Here is a 15,458-nt window from a genome sequence, read left to right as displayed (position 1 = left end):
TCTTTGGTACCAAGTGCAGAAAAAAAGTTCTCGAAAAAAATAGTTTGTTTAAGTACATTCTATATCTCATTACGTTGGCTTTACTTTAATTAATTTATCTATCCACTTTCTATTCTAAAACCTAAATTGTACTTTATGTCGGAAATTTTACAATGCCATAGAAAATACCTGCATAATACATCCGCGAAGAAATTCAAAGGTGTGTGTGAAGTCCCCAACCCGCATTGGGCCAGCGTGGGGACTATAGCCTAAACCCTCTCGTGCTTGAGAGGAGGCCAGGGGACCGATTTTTGAATTTCGAGCGCTCGATTTCGTCACTCGAAAATCGGTGGAAAACGGCGAAATGCTAATTTTTCAAATACGAGCTATAGAAATTGGGAATCGAGTGGTATTGACCACTCGTTTTCAATTCGATTAGTGGAATTTAAATGCCTAGTAGTGGAGACATTATTGAATGAAATATACGAAATCGAGCGGTCGAAATTCAAAAATCGGCCCCCTGTGTCCAGCAGTCGGACGTATATAGGCAAAGTTATTTATTTATTTATCATAGAAAATCATGTTGACGATAGGATTTCCTATGAATATGGTATTCATTCTTACTATTGCTTATAGCCTAAGCAAATTAGAAAAATCTGCGGAAATAATTCGTGTAGTTTTGAAAATTGGTACAGGTATACCTTGTGGTGTCCAGATAAACATACTAAAAGTCCTCGAGGGTAGGGGGTGTGCTGGGGGTGTAGAGGGGGGTTGAAGGTACCTTTTTCATATTTTTGCTCATATCTCGAATATCTGTACGAATAGCGTTATAATTACTTCGGACAAAAGTTTTAACATAAAATTTACTACACATTTGGTTATGCTTATTTTTAACTCTACAATCAATACTTTAGGAGCTACAGGCTGTTAAAGATAAATAAGTGATAAAAAATAGACGATTTAAGAAAACATCGTTTTTTGTAATTGTTCATCATAAATAAAAAAAAATAGTTTAGAGTAAGCAAGCTAAGTGACCTGCTGATAAAATAAAAAAAATAGGCCTTGAGCATGTCGGGCCATGCTCAGTGTAGGGTTTCGTAGATACCCGTCTGTCAAAATAGACTATTTGCCTAAACTCAAAAACAGCTATACCGATTAGGTTCGCTATATTTATCTTTGAAAGTCTTTCGAGAAATTCGAGATATGAGCAAAAATATGAAAAAAGGTACCTTCAACCCCCCTCTACACCCCCAGCCCACCCTCTACCCTCGAGGACTTTTAGTATGTTTATCTGGACACCACAAGGTATGCCTGTACCAATTTTCAAAACTACACGAATTATTTCCGCAGCTTGCCCAAATTCGGTTTATTTGACGTGGCTATTAGGTGCGGTTCGAAGTATTATTTTAGTTTTTGCTTCTCCCTAAAACCGGTAAAAAAATGGCAATAAAAATACTACAATTCTCACTTAAATATTTTATTGACCTGTAAACACACTCATTCATTATTTAAAAGATATCATGAAATAATATAAATGTAGGTATAGTAACGTCTAAATTACCCGATACCTTTCTATGTATAATACTATTTTGTACACATTCTATTATTAAGACCTAACGCAATATAACACATACATATAAGTACTGGGTGAAGATACTCGCTTTAAATCCAATGATAACTACTTATTTTAACAAGTAAAACGTTCAAAATACATTTTTCTTTGTGTTTTACTATCCACCGCTAGATGGCGTTAAAAAATCTAAAAGGTTCTGAGTAGCGGCAAAGAGATAAAATATTTCTCTATGGTCGATGTATATTTGTTCTGTGGTGTCACGCTCTAAAAGCGCGTACTTACAGTTATTTTTGTTTGTTCGCAAATCAGAAACTACTGCTACCCGCCACTAGATGGCGTTCACCAATCTAAAGGGTTTTGAGTAGCTTCCTTGAAACTAATGCTATTTTCGCTATAGAACTGCGAGTACCACGCCCTGAAGGCGCGAATTGTTTTGTCCGTCCGTACGTACGCCGGTGAGCTCATGTAGCGTTTGTTGTTCCAGATCATCACGTCGCGCTCGAACTGAAAAAAAACAAGGTTGATAAAATTAAGAGAAGGAAACGAAAACCGTGATGAGTTAGCGTTTTTGAGACTGAACGCCGCAGTGAGCTCGACAAAAAACGAGATGAGCTTATGGCTCGGCCGCCAACCTCAATATCCTACAACTAAAATAGGTAGGTGGTGTGCTGACGTGCCCAAAATGCGCTCGAGAATTTAGCAAGAAGATAGGGTACGTGAGCCACCTAAGGGCGCACTAGAGAGTGGATCAGCTACACCTAATAACACGAGTTAAAAATTGCCTACTCCAGAGCACACAGTCGCTGTGGCAGGGTCACTCAGGCAGGCGTGGCTCACTCCGCGATATCGTCGCTTTGCAACAGGTAGCTACAAGTACATCCATTCCACACCAATTTTGGTGGCTAGCCCTAAGCCGCGCGTAGCGCTGTCGCCACCTAGCGGCCATATCTGTCCTGATCGTAACAGACGCGTTTTGTTAGAGAGTGAGTCTTCTGTACCTGTACTATTATTTATGTGACTCAGGTTTAAACGGGCAATAGTTACTTTTAAGCTGATTTAACTACACTATTCATCTGATAAATATTGGATATTAAAAACCGGCCAAGTGCGAGTCGGACTCGCGAGCGAAGGGCTCCGTACCATTACGCAAAAAAACGGCAAAAAAATCACGTTTGTTGTATGTAGGGCTTGCAATATCCGCCCATTTTTTGTATCCGGATATTTCGAATATTTATTATTTTACTATCCGGATATCCGGATAAAACGGATAATTCGAATACTTGCTTTTTATTTAACAAAACTCACATGAACTTTATAAAAAGTGTAATAGAATCAAATTTTACGTATAAAAGGTTTCGTAACAGCAAGTGTTAAGGTATTTTTAGGAGTTCTACCTTTTTGGCAAATTTTTATTGACCGAATTTCACTTGGAAAAAAATTTCGCTAAAGCTTTACTGTGACATACACCCTTCGGCAAATCTTATTAATGAGAACGGTATTATTTGCTTCTATTTTGCAAACGCAAACACCTGACTCAAACTATGTTTGTAAAAATTTATAGTTTATGGAGATACTTCAACCCTCCGCTTAATATTGGCGCTGGCAGCCTTCGCTGCGAAATTCATTTCTTAAGCTACTTCAGATGATCACAAGATATTTGGCGTTATTTCATGTAAATTTTACAACCATGAATTATAATTCTAGTCAAACTCTTCTTAAGTTAAGAAATTGGCGTCTTATTGACGTATAGTACTGGCCGTAGTTTTGATGATATTTAGAGAACCGAATACGTCTTCTAACAGTTGAGACAGTCTCTTCTTGTTGAGATATTATATTGAATTTAAGGTCAATCAAGGTTTTCATTGCAGATTTATTCAAATGCAGAATGCTAAAACTTTCTTATCATATCTGCTAAACAGCTACTGCATCTCGTTCGGCAGTTTAATATGAACCGAAGTTCTCCCGCGATGGACCCGTTGAAAAGTAAGGGAGTAGTCGACAATAAGGAGAAATACTTAAATAAACAGTTTTTATACCGTAAAAATGTATCCAAATAAATAAATAAATCAATCGACATAGTTTACGTTATTATTTTCAACGAATTTCTTAAAAATTGTTATGATATTTTTGTCATAAATGGTATTCGAATTATTCGTTTTATCCGGATACCAACCTCATCTAAATCCGGATAGTAAATTGGACGGATATCCGGATAAAACTGTTATCCGGATATCCGGATTGCAAGCCCTAGTTGTATGGGAGCCCCACTTAAATATTTATTTTATTGTGTTTTTAGTATTTGTTGTTATAGCGGCTATAGAAATACATCATCTGTGACAATTTCAACTGTCTAGCTATTACGGTTCATGAGATACAGCCTGGTAACAGATAGACGGACGGACAGACAGATAGACGGACAGTGGAGTCTTAGTAATAGGGTCGCGTTTTTATCCTTTGGGTACGGAACCCTAAAAACTATAGCTATGAGGGGTGACGGGTTGAGAGGTAACAAAGTTTTTCATTACTTAAATAGTTCGTTTTGATACTTTTGATGCCCATGAAATCATAATTAATTGCAACATTTGTCAATAGGTGGCGCTATAATCAAACACGCCCAAAAACCGTTAATTTGAAACTTACCATGTAGCTCTCTCCCCATATGAACCCAGCTACGACTGGAGCGTTATACGCTGGCGAGAACATTCTATGTACTACGCGTTGTAGTAGAGGTCCTATAGGGGTCACTGATTGTGAGATCAGTAGGGGGCCGAAGCCGGTGTCTATGCGGAGCCGCACGTGGCCGGGGCCCATCTGAAATTTATTACAAAATATTTTGAAAAAAGTGCATGAGCGAGATCAAAATCGCTATATAAATAAACATTACCTAAAATATATATGAATACACAATATCCTCGAGCAACACGGAAGGGAGGCGGCATCGCACTATTTCCCCTCTGCCTAGGTACAAGATCAACTGATCTAGCGCGGGTAATAAAACTAGTTGCGCTCGGATTTTTCACTAGACCGAGTCCAGACGCGCGCATGAACACAGCAGCAGCAGGTAAAAATGCCTAATTGCTCGGTTTTTTGTCGTAAAAAGAGGTCGGAGACATCAAATTTACAAAAAGAAGGTGTTACATTTCACATGTAATATTTTTTTTACATATCATACGTTTAATTACATTTAAACACAATTATTATATTTTAGTCTCATGTAATTGTTGGATTTATCGATTTTGCTCGCCCAGTACAAATTGCGGATCGGTCGAGCGACAAATCCGACTTCTCATCTGTCAGAAATACAATAAAATACTTAGACGAAAATGTGTTAGTGTGTGTGTTGTGACACTTGTGACTCGTCCGTACACAAAAAGAGATCGAGGTTTGCAAGATTTGTCTTTGACGTGTGTCATTTTCTACGTATTTGTGTCGTCATTACATATTGGATTTTGTATGTAAGTGTGTGAGAAGTGCGACTGTGTGCACCTTTCCCCCCGCAAAAAATGGCAGAAAGATTTGTACGGTTAGATATCGCTTGGGCCCCTCCCTTCCGATGTGTCGGAAGCCGGTGTTGCTCGAAGCACAATATAGTAGGTAGGGAAACTGATACAAAATTGATGTTTAAGGTTACTAATCGTATTGTGAGTAAAGGTAATTTTCATGCCTAGCGCTTCGTCAAGTATAGATGGAGCTTATAGGGACATGGTAGGGATGCACCCCTACTGCCAAGTTTGTGCAAAGTTTCGAAAGACAGAACGAAACTCATATAGTAAAGCGTTTCAAAGCGGTCAGCATCCCAAGAGCAATGAAACTTCGTATCTCATCCTTTCTATAGTTTGGAAAGCCATTTCCGTCAGTAGAAAAGGGCGGCAAATTTGAAAATGAAGCGAAGAGTCGGTCTCCAATACAAAATTTGAATATTGCGCCTTTTTCTACAGACAACATTGGTTTGCCAGACTGAATTAATGATCCTTCCGGCCGATTTCGTCCATGGCGACCACTTCGACTCCTAGTTAGCTCGGCGCTCGTGCGCCCGAATACAGCTGACGTAGCCAATCTTTGAGGTGAACCTCCGCGCACATTCGCGCCGCGCATATTCTCCGCGCGCGCAAGGGCACTTGAGAACACCAGCCACATAGTGGTAGTGAATGGAATGGGCTCGATGTTGCATTTTTTCATGTGTCGTTTCTGAACATGTTTACCACTATACAATATTTGAATACCTAACCTAAGTCAGTTACCTGTGTAGCCACGACATCCATGTGGAATAAACTGAGGTCCCCAATCTTGTAGTGATGTTCCAGCTTCATCGTGGCCACGTGACCCTCTCCACGTGACCACTCCGCCGACCATGAGTGCTGACCTGTAATTATACATGGCAGATTAAGTCGGGCTTCTCGCTTTGGCAGCTTCAGCTTTTAGGCTTCGGCTTTGTGGCGGGCAGAGCCACTCATCATCATCATCATCATCATCATCATCATCATCATCATCATCATCATCATCATCATCATCATCATCATCATCATCATCATCATCATCATCATCATCATCATCATCATCATCATCATCATCATCATCATCATCATCATCATCATCATCATCATCATCATCATCATCATCATCATCATCATCATCATCATCATCATCATCATCATCATTATCATCATCATCACCACCATCATCATCATCATTCTAGCCTTCAGTCGCCCACTGCTGAGCATAGGCCTCGTGTACGCCACTTATCCCGGTCCTGGGCTAGTCTCATCCAAAAGTGCCCTGCGATTTTCCGAATTTCATCCACCCAACGAGCCAACGTACGCCAGGCGCTTCTTTCGTCCACTAGGCTCCGATATCTTGTGACATCAATGTATGATGTTGATGACTATGCCATCAGTGGTTGACCGGTTATACATGGATGTATGGCAAAATAAAACAAGATAAGTTGTATCTTTTACTGAGGTCACGGGATCTATTTTACTCCGGAGATATCTTGTGAAGTCAGTGTTTGATATATTATATTCTACGCCATCAATGGTGTGATGTGAGTAGATAGGAATAGGATTTGCCAATTCTGCACCATGACCATGACACATTTATTGCCCCGCCACGCCCGGCCCACCACCAACATTTGGACACCATATCCTCATACCTCTGATAGATTCTAAAAAACAAGTACCGCCCATTTAGAACGATTGTGATAGGTTTCATGACTGACTTTGGTACTACAGAGTGACCAAAGATGAAAATAAAATAGTTTTCTATTCTTGTGAGCACCAGAACAGTAATAACCCCAGGATATCCCGTTTTGTTCTGATCAGTTTATAATAAAAGCGTGCTTGCATCGGTACTTTAACAATAGGCTCCTAGGCCTTTAGTTTTAGCCTTACCTATAAAATTGAGCAGGAAGGGGTATTTTTCTCCCAGGCTGGACAGCAGAGATGGGGAGTGCACCGCGTTGAGATGCGCCACGTCGGCGCCGTTCTCCGGGATATCCTGTAATTATTTTGTTTTAAGGTATAGGTAATATGATTTTTAACCCAATTTATCACCTCTAGTGAGACACAAATTCGCGGTCCTCACAAATGCACACCGATCTGCGAAATGTGCTTCCAAATCCCAATTTGAATTTGATTTTTTTTTTACAATTATGTATTATTTCTCGTTGGCATTACTTATTCAAATATTGTTATATTTTAAGACTATTTTATTGTATTTTTGTGTTGAAACTATTATTGCTATAATTTTTTGTATACAATTTGACGATCTTTCTGTGAATTTCTGCTATTTTTATGGAAAAATAACATGTTAATTTTCAATGAGAAATAAATATTGTCTATCCATCTCTCAATTTACCACTGAAGGAAGATATGTCCAAGGATACTGTCCCAGATCCAGATCGTTAGTATGCCTTAGGTATAGGTACAGTATCTTGTAAATCATGTAATGCCCACGAAATAAGTTTTTTGTACGGATCAAGTAAATGGTATTATTAAATGGTTTAATTACCATGCAGTGCGATCCAACAACAAACTCATTTCGGCCTCTGTACCCCCACGAGGCCAACTCGTCGGCGTCGCATATCGTCCACAATGGAGGCCTGTTGTCGGCGTCGTGCCAGATCCATACGGCCCCGTCGGTCTCTACTGTAGGCCAGGTTCGGATAGAGACGCCTTTGGGAGCTGAGGAAAAAAGAATGTGGTGATGATATATAGCATGTTAGACTTTCAAACCGAAGGTTAAAGGATGACTCACGCTAGACCGTGCCGTGCCCGGGCCGTGGCGTCCGACGTCATTTTCTATGACGGCTGATCGGTGATCGCGTGGTGCTTTCCATAGAAAACCAAGCGCCGGAAGCTCCGGCCCGGCCCCGGCCCGGTGTAGCGTGAGTCATCCTTAATGTCCACTCGAGTGCTTAACTTCCATTCGATTTAGCAGTAGATGCAGCTGCCCCCCATCCCCAGGTATACCCCGAGTTGGAGGCAATAAACATCCAGGAAACTAACCAAAATTGTTGAATATAAACTCAAACTCACGATTATCCTGTCCCGGAACATTGACGCATGCGCCCTCAGCGTTGAACCTCCACTTGTGGAAGGGGCACTCGATGCAGCTGCCCCCCACTTTGCCCCCGATACCCAGGTTTGCACCGAGGTGGGGGCAATATGCGTCTACGCAGCGCGCGACGCCGTCCTCACCGCGGTACACGCAGAAGTTTTGACCTGAGAGTTGAAAACATTTAGGTAATGTGATGTGTAATGTGCTAACTTTTTTATATGACCTAGTTCTTCCGTCTGGGCCATTTCGTTAAATATTACCTTCACTCCTTTTGCACCGCTTTCTTCGGAGTCATTTTATTGAAAGTAGCTCAACAGATATCTTTATTGATGACTACTTACAACAAATATTTTTATATAATCACCCAGAAGAAAGAGATGGCAATTCCAACGTTAATTAAGGTTCATATTTCGTGCCTTTAATATATAAAAGGTCCTTGCGTATTGTCATGGTTTGTAACCTTATAAAATCCATAAGAGAATTTGTGAAAATCCATACCCAAAGCATCGATACTGGTGACATCCCCATTTTTCAGATTTCTACTCTCTGCTATAGCGAACCACCCGTTAGGGTAGGGTGGGGGCAGTTTGACCCCCAGCTGACGGCCCTTCATTGCCCTGGCGATGCGGATCTCCCGATTTGCTCCCTTTGGTATATGCTCGTAACCGATGTCGGCTAGCTCCTAGAAAATAGATAAAAACAATGTAAAAACCGGGCAAGTGCGAGTCGGACTCGCGCACGAAGGGTTCCGTACCATAATGCAAAAAAAAAAACAAAAAAAAAAGCAAAAAAAACGGTCACCCATCCAAGTACTGACCACTCCCGACGTTGCTTAACTTTGGTCAAAAATCACGTTTGTTGTATGGGAGCCCCATTTAAATCTTTATTTTATTCTGTTTTTAGTATTTGTTGTTATAGCGGCAACAGAAATACATCATCTGTGAAAATTTCAACTGTCTAGCTATCACGGTTCGTGAGATACAGCCTGGTGACAGACGGACGGACGGACGGACGGACGGACGGACAGCGAAGTCTTAGTAATAGGGTCCCGTTTTACCCTTTGGGTACGGAACCCTAAAAATGAGAAAAAGTATCTAAAAACACATTTAATACACGAAAAAAATACCTATTTTTTTATAGTCGTCTAGTACCTAGGGGCTGTCCATAAATTACGTCATCGATTTTTGACGAATTTAGACCCCCCCCCCCCCTATAATCATCCAAAAATCATGCTTCAAATGACCCCATTTCCTCCTACTTCATGCTACCGTCATCCGATGTCCAGACCCCCCCCCCCTAATTTGAAATGACGTAATTTATGAATAGCCCCCTACCCACAACACATTATTGAGCTTACTGTGCGCTAGGTCTATCTGTGTAAAATTGTCCTAAAATATTTATTTATTTTTATATTTTGAAAAATATCTTATACCTTTAAACGATCATATATATTTATTTATATATATATTTCGGGGATCCCGGAAACGGCTCTAACGATTTCGATTAAATTTGCTATATGGGGGTTTTTGGGGCGAAAAATCGATCTAGCAAGGTCTTGTCTCTGGGAAAACGCACATTTTCGAGTTTTTATATGTTTTCCGAGCAAAGCTCGGTCTCCCAGATATATGGTTTAAGTTAAGACATTTATTCTCATAGAATTTTTTTTGTTTTTTTTTTTGTAATATAAGAGAGTAGAGACTGCACGATCCCGCAGTCAAACCGTGTAAACTGTTTTGTGGGACACTGTACTTGTATAAGCTGTATATTCTTAAGTTAATAAATAATAAATAAATAAATAATAAGATATTATTATTCATAAAATAGTAAATGTACCTAATCATTAAAGAAGATCGAGTTAAAACCGTATAACTTACACGTTATAAATAACTAACTAACATTATTGTTTCAAGCTAGGAGATACATATAAACATTTAATTACACAAACGGGTCTACCGCGATATAATTTCATTGTTTTTACCTTTAATTACGACGTTTCAGCTGAGTTACAAATTATATCGCGGTAGACCCGTTTGTGTAATTAAATATGTGTACAAAACGCGAGAGTTTAAAGTGTGATATAAACATTACTTGAAAGTCTAAAGGTTGCTTTGAGAACGAATTTGCGCTATAAATTTACATTGATATTCAGTATCCTTACCATGAGTTTGACACTGACATATTCGCTAGCGACTGCGTAAAGTAACTCACAATGCATCTCCCTCGTACTGACATTTGTGCAAGCGAGATGCACTGCATTTGAATTGACGCAGTCGCTATCGTTTAAGGCCGCGTAAAACTCATGGTGAGGGTACAGATTTATAAAGAGTAATTTAACGTAACATTACAAGTGTGTCTAATCTTAAGCCTTTTAATGAGTTATTATTGATTTTGCTACTTAGGTATATCGTAAACTATTTTTATCTGCCATATCATAAAACATAAACCCACCAGCATAAAGATAAACTGTTTCTTTAAAACTAATTTCTTATCTGTAAAAATGTTATTATGCACCTATGGCGTAATAAATGCACATTCGATTTTATTATTAGGTACATTCAAATACCGAACATCTCTGAAAAAGAAAGCAATTTGATTTGACCTCAATTTTTTATAGAGTTAGACCAAGAAAAGTCTGCAGCGATTTTGATAGCCCACGTAGTGCCAATGTTATTTTAAAACTTCTATGAAATTATGACGTATAAATAACACTTTGGGCTATCAAAATCGCTGCAGACTTTTCTTGGTCTAACTCTATCATGTATGTTAATGTCACGGCCCTAACTTATTAAAAATAAAGCAGAAGTACTCACTTTGATATATAGCACCGGACTCCAATAAGACTTATAAATAGCATAAACTACTAAAACTAATATCACAGTCATCATGATATTTAACCTATAAGTATAAAATAACTCTATGGCTGTTCGCACCAGCGCCCAAGCCGTCTTTAGATAAAAAAGTAAAACGCCATTTTCAATTTGACAGTTTGCGTCCATGGTGTTGCTCCGGGCCATTGTTGTGTTGGTGGCTGAATGACCTTTGGGTTTGGCCATAGAGACCTGTAAAAAAAAAACATAATTATAGTCTGGCAAACAAAGTCAGTTGAATAGTTATTTGTTTTAAAAGGGGGCAACGTTTAACCGCTCACTGTGCTATTGATACCCGAACAAGCGAAAGATTCCAAAATTGAACCAAGAGCGTAGAGAGTTGTTGGAAAAATGGAATCTTGAGCGTTGCGAGGGTTTCAAAGCACGAGGGTTAAACAAAATTTTTCACCACACCAACGTCACCAACCCGAAGAAAATATTAATTGTAAGATATCATACAAAATCAAACCAAATCATATCCAAATGAATGTTATTAAATATTTATCATTCAAAATCATCATTTAAAAGTCAAGTCAACCAGCAAACATAAAAAAACAACTTAAAATTTGCATTTAATTATTTTGCCTCACATGTGAATAAAATGCAACTTTGCTATCGGTTTTGAACAATCTAGAGAGCCTTTACCAGTTGGTAGGTGGTTGGTGGTTGGTTGGCCCTTGATGGATTTCTTATGGCCGAGTTGAGATTTCCGTTTCACGAATTGTCAAAAATGTTCAATAAGTACAAAGAAATGTTGACTGTGGAAGTAGATTTATTTTATTTTTTATGTACTTATAATGGTAACGGTCTCCTGATATTTGGAAAGGAAGGTTAGCAACTGTTGACCGTTCCTTTCATCCTTTCCTACAACATTTATTATAAGTGAAGGCATATAGAAAAAAATACATAGAGTGCTCACTCCATACATCAGTTTTAGTACCAAAACGACTACTATTTTCGTAGTCGACATCTAGCATCGAGAAGCGGAATTATCAGTACCGCTACTGATGTATGGAGTGAGCACTCTATTCTTACTATATTTCTCTATGGTGAAGTGTACGGCTGCATATAATATTTAAGTTTCAAGAGGAAGGGGGACGATGTCACGTGACCGCTTCTTAACACAAACGCAGTCCTCATTTTCCTCTCTAGATATTAACATAATAGAAAATATTTTTACGCAATTTGATGTCTATTTACCCCACTTATGCCCGTTCGTTGGTATTTTTTTGATCTTAATTATTATAGGAGCTATTAAAAACTTTTTACGGAATTTGTATTTGCTCCTAACTCTTAAAATAATAAAAAAATCGAAAAAGTCAAACAATCGGTGTAAGTTATTTACGATACAAGTGCGGAGTTCGAAACGAGTGGCGAATGACGATAAATTAAAACACGACCGAATGGAGTGTTTTAAATCGGCACGAGTTGCGAATTACCTATTCACATGTGTATCGTACAACGTTATATAGTACATATGGCCCTTTAAACTTTTGACATACGGACGAAAAGTGCTCTTTCCCGCACTAGTGCGGGAAAGTAGGACCATATGTACTTACTGTAAAAGTTATATACGATACACGTGCGGAAAAGAGGAAATTTAAACACGACCGAAGGGAGTGTTTTAAATCGACACGAGTTGCGAATTATCTATTCGCACGTGTATCGTACAACGTTTTACAGTACATATGGCCCTTTAAACTTATGACATACGCACGAAAAGTGCTATTTTACGCATTAGTGCGGGAAAATACGACCATATGTACTGTAAAAATATTTTCCATAATGTCAATAACCGGTATTTAAAAAAAATTGTGCTTTGCGATTGTTAGTAAAGCGACGAATTAGTAAAGCAATATTTTCGTTTCAACTATTTCATTTAAATACCTACAACCCTGCTCTATTAACTATAAGTACCTACAAGTGTCTATTTGATCCAATATTTGACTGGTAGAGAATGCCTTAAGGCATTAAGTCCGCCGGATGTACCATTTTATACCGTGAAATGAAGTTTAAATAAATAAATAGGTTATATGAATTTCCGCAAAGTAACCACTTATTCTATTAATTATTTCTAAAACCATTTTTTCACTCTGTGTGTTTTGCCACACACTGGGTCGTATTTTTTAAATTATTTTACAGTACATATGGACCTATTTTCCCGCACTAGTGCGTAAATTCGTGCGATGTCAAAAGTTTAAAGGGCCATATGTACTGTAAAACGTTGTACGATACACGTGCGAATAGGTAATTCGCAACTCGTGTCGATTTAAAACACTCCCTTCGGTCGTGTTTTAATTTATCGCCACTCCTTTCGAATTTCCTCTTTTCAGCACTTGTATCGTAAATATATATCACCTATTTGACAAGACCAATTAAAATGTATACTCCAAAAAACTATAGATAAAATAATCCAAAATGATTATTTTTCTTAAATTTTAACCTCTAGTGCAAAAAGTAAACTCACCGAACTATCAATCTGCCGCCATTTTTCTTTTTTTCTCTAATCGTACTAAGGCAAGCGAGCGTTCAGCCACTGGAACAATACTGGCCGAATACAAAATGATCACCGGCTATATATGATAAAGTCCATCTGAGCTGTTTTGATTTTAAAACTATAAAAAGGAATTCTTATTTTCAACCTATTTACTAAAGACTTATGGTTGAATTTAGAACTACAAGGAGATTAAATTAAATCGATTATGCGTATGATATGTGTGATGTAGTCGGTTTTTTTTCTGGATTGGCGGGAAGGAAAGATCGCATGTTTTGAAATGAGTTGGAGTTTGTTTTTGATTTTTTTGGTTTCTTGTAATAATTAAAATAACTTTCACCGGTAAAGGATGAAAGTTATCACCTTTTATAAACTTTATACATCACACAGTTTATTTAGGTACAACTAATGAGTCAGTTTTGTGTTGGCGTGGTAAAAAAAAATTGTGTTTCACTCGGTGACAATTTTTTTTAAGCCCCTTGTTTTGAAACCCTCGCAACGCTCATAATTCCATTTTTCGAACCACGCTCGTGGTTCCATTTTGAAACCTTTCGCTTGCTCAGGTATCAGTATTAGCAACAACTTTACCCCCTTGTACAAGAAATATTTTATACTTCGTTTTGGTATATATTTCTTCCAACAGGAGCTTAACTAAGCGTAGAGGCCGCAGAGGTGTAGGTAAAGGTGACATTGGATGTCAACTGAAGCTGCATTATTGTATCTGCAAATTTCCTTGATAAAGTCTGTTCGGAAAGAGAAGAGTCGTGGAATGTATTGGGCCCCATACATTCCACGTGATGCTTTCTATAGAAAACGATACGCCGGAAGCTCCGGCCCGGACACGGCCCGGTCTAACGTGAGTCACTACAACCGGAAAAATCGTGTAATTGGCTACGCTCGTAGCGCGTAGCTCGCACTGGCAGTGAAGCCAGTGAATGTGTTAATGCCGGCTGTACACATACGTCAAGACACCCCGAGACAGGCCGAGAACGAGTGTGTACATGCTCACTCCTCGTCTCGCTCTTACTCGTCTCGTCACGCCGTTTTTCGATTGGGTCGGAGCGGTGACGAGACTCTTGACAGCCCGCATAATAAAAATACTGCAACGTTTGGGTACAAGATATTTATTCATAAACAATGTCAATTGTGTTTGAATACATAGAGTAAACGCATAACACTAAATAAATTCATGAAATACAATGTCCATTTAACTAAAACAAAATAAAACATTAATAGGGAATATTAGGCAAAGCTCTGCGTAGGTGGCACCTTTGTGGCACATACAGTAAACAAACCACATTGACATCACACGTCACGTCAATCACATGGCCTACCGCGAAACAAGAAAATCGAAATTTCGTTATGTAATCTTTCTATCACTCTTGCATATTCGAGCGATAAAGAGGCAGATAACTAAATTTCGACTTTCGCGTTTACCGTTAGGCCCTTGTTAACAAACCGCCTTGATGCATCAATGTCATATTTTAATGTCTGTGAAAACTAGTCAAAAAACAGTTTAAGGCACAGTATGTATAAGTTAGACTACGAATTTACTGAGTCGGTAGCACTACTGCTGCACTCTGGCGGCAGAACATTGCAGTAATATCCCCTATTAAATAAAGGAGAAAATTTGCCATTATATACCTATATGGAAGATAAAAACATAAAAATATATAATGAGGTGGCAAACTGACATTTTATCACGCCAGATGTCGCCTCCATAATGCAGTTGCTGTCACTGCCAAATCACATACATTTTTTCAAATAAATTGTAAACATTCCCGTTTTCTCCAAAATACTCCAATATTGTGCGACAAATTGTGGAAATATAGGATCTCCCTTTTTTCCCAAGGACCCAATATGCATAAATCGGTGAGAAAAAGCTTTGAGTATCAAAAACTAAGGCAAATGACAAAGACCGTTTCTATAGGCTGCATTTTAAGGAAGATAAATATTTTGGAAAGAGTAAATACACAGGTAAACTAAGTTT

The 15,458-nt window shown here is 38.6% G+C and overlaps 2 protein-coding genes across 2 annotated transcripts in view; one reads left to right on the top strand and one right to left on the bottom strand.

Annotated features, from left to right (window-relative positions):
- LOC134802393 (uncharacterized) overlaps positions 1–15,458 on the top strand; it is a 329,661-nt gene that overhangs the window by 185,736 nt on the left and 128,467 nt on the right. The gene's annotated exons all lie outside the window — the stretch shown is intronic.
- On the bottom strand, positions 1,792–13,828 carry LOC134802387 (cholesterol 7-desaturase nvd). Its single transcript, XM_063775026.1, has 9 exons — positions 13,442–13,828; positions 10,918–11,166; positions 8,606–8,789; positions 8,086–8,271; positions 7,559–7,731; positions 6,940–7,045; positions 5,794–5,915; positions 4,193–4,363; positions 1,792–2,056 (listed from the first exon to the last, which is right to left on the bottom strand). The coding sequence occupies exons 2-9, from the start codon at positions 11,158–11,160 to the stop codon at positions 1,892–1,894; spliced, it is 1,350 nt and encodes a 449-aa protein (XP_063631096.1). The 5' UTR covers positions 11,161–11,166; positions 13,442–13,828; the 3' UTR covers positions 1,792–1,891.

The sequence above is a fragment of the Cydia splendana genome, chromosome 24 (assembly GCF_910591565.1).
Source record: "Cydia splendana chromosome 24, ilCydSple1.2, whole genome shotgun sequence".
Taxonomy (NCBI): domain Eukaryota; kingdom Metazoa; phylum Arthropoda; class Insecta; order Lepidoptera; family Tortricidae; genus Cydia; species Cydia splendana.
The sequence above is the reverse complement of the archived record's forward strand: the minus strand, read 5'-3'. Positions and strand labels throughout refer to the sequence as shown.

Excerpts from the sequence above, each read along its gene's own strand:
- LOC134802387 (XM_063775026.1), bottom strand. The coding sequence starts at position 11,160 with ATGGCCAAACCCAAAGGTCATTCAGCCACCAACACAACAATGGCCCGG. Across the intron at positions 7,046-7,558 it reads TTGTTGGATCGCACTGCATG|GATATCCCGGAGAACGGCGC; the intron begins GTAATTAAACCA and ends AAATAATTACAG. Across the intron at positions 4,364-5,793 it reads TGGATGTCGTGGCTACACAG|ATGGGCCCCGGCCACGTGCG; the intron begins GTAACTGACTTA and ends AATAAATTTCAG.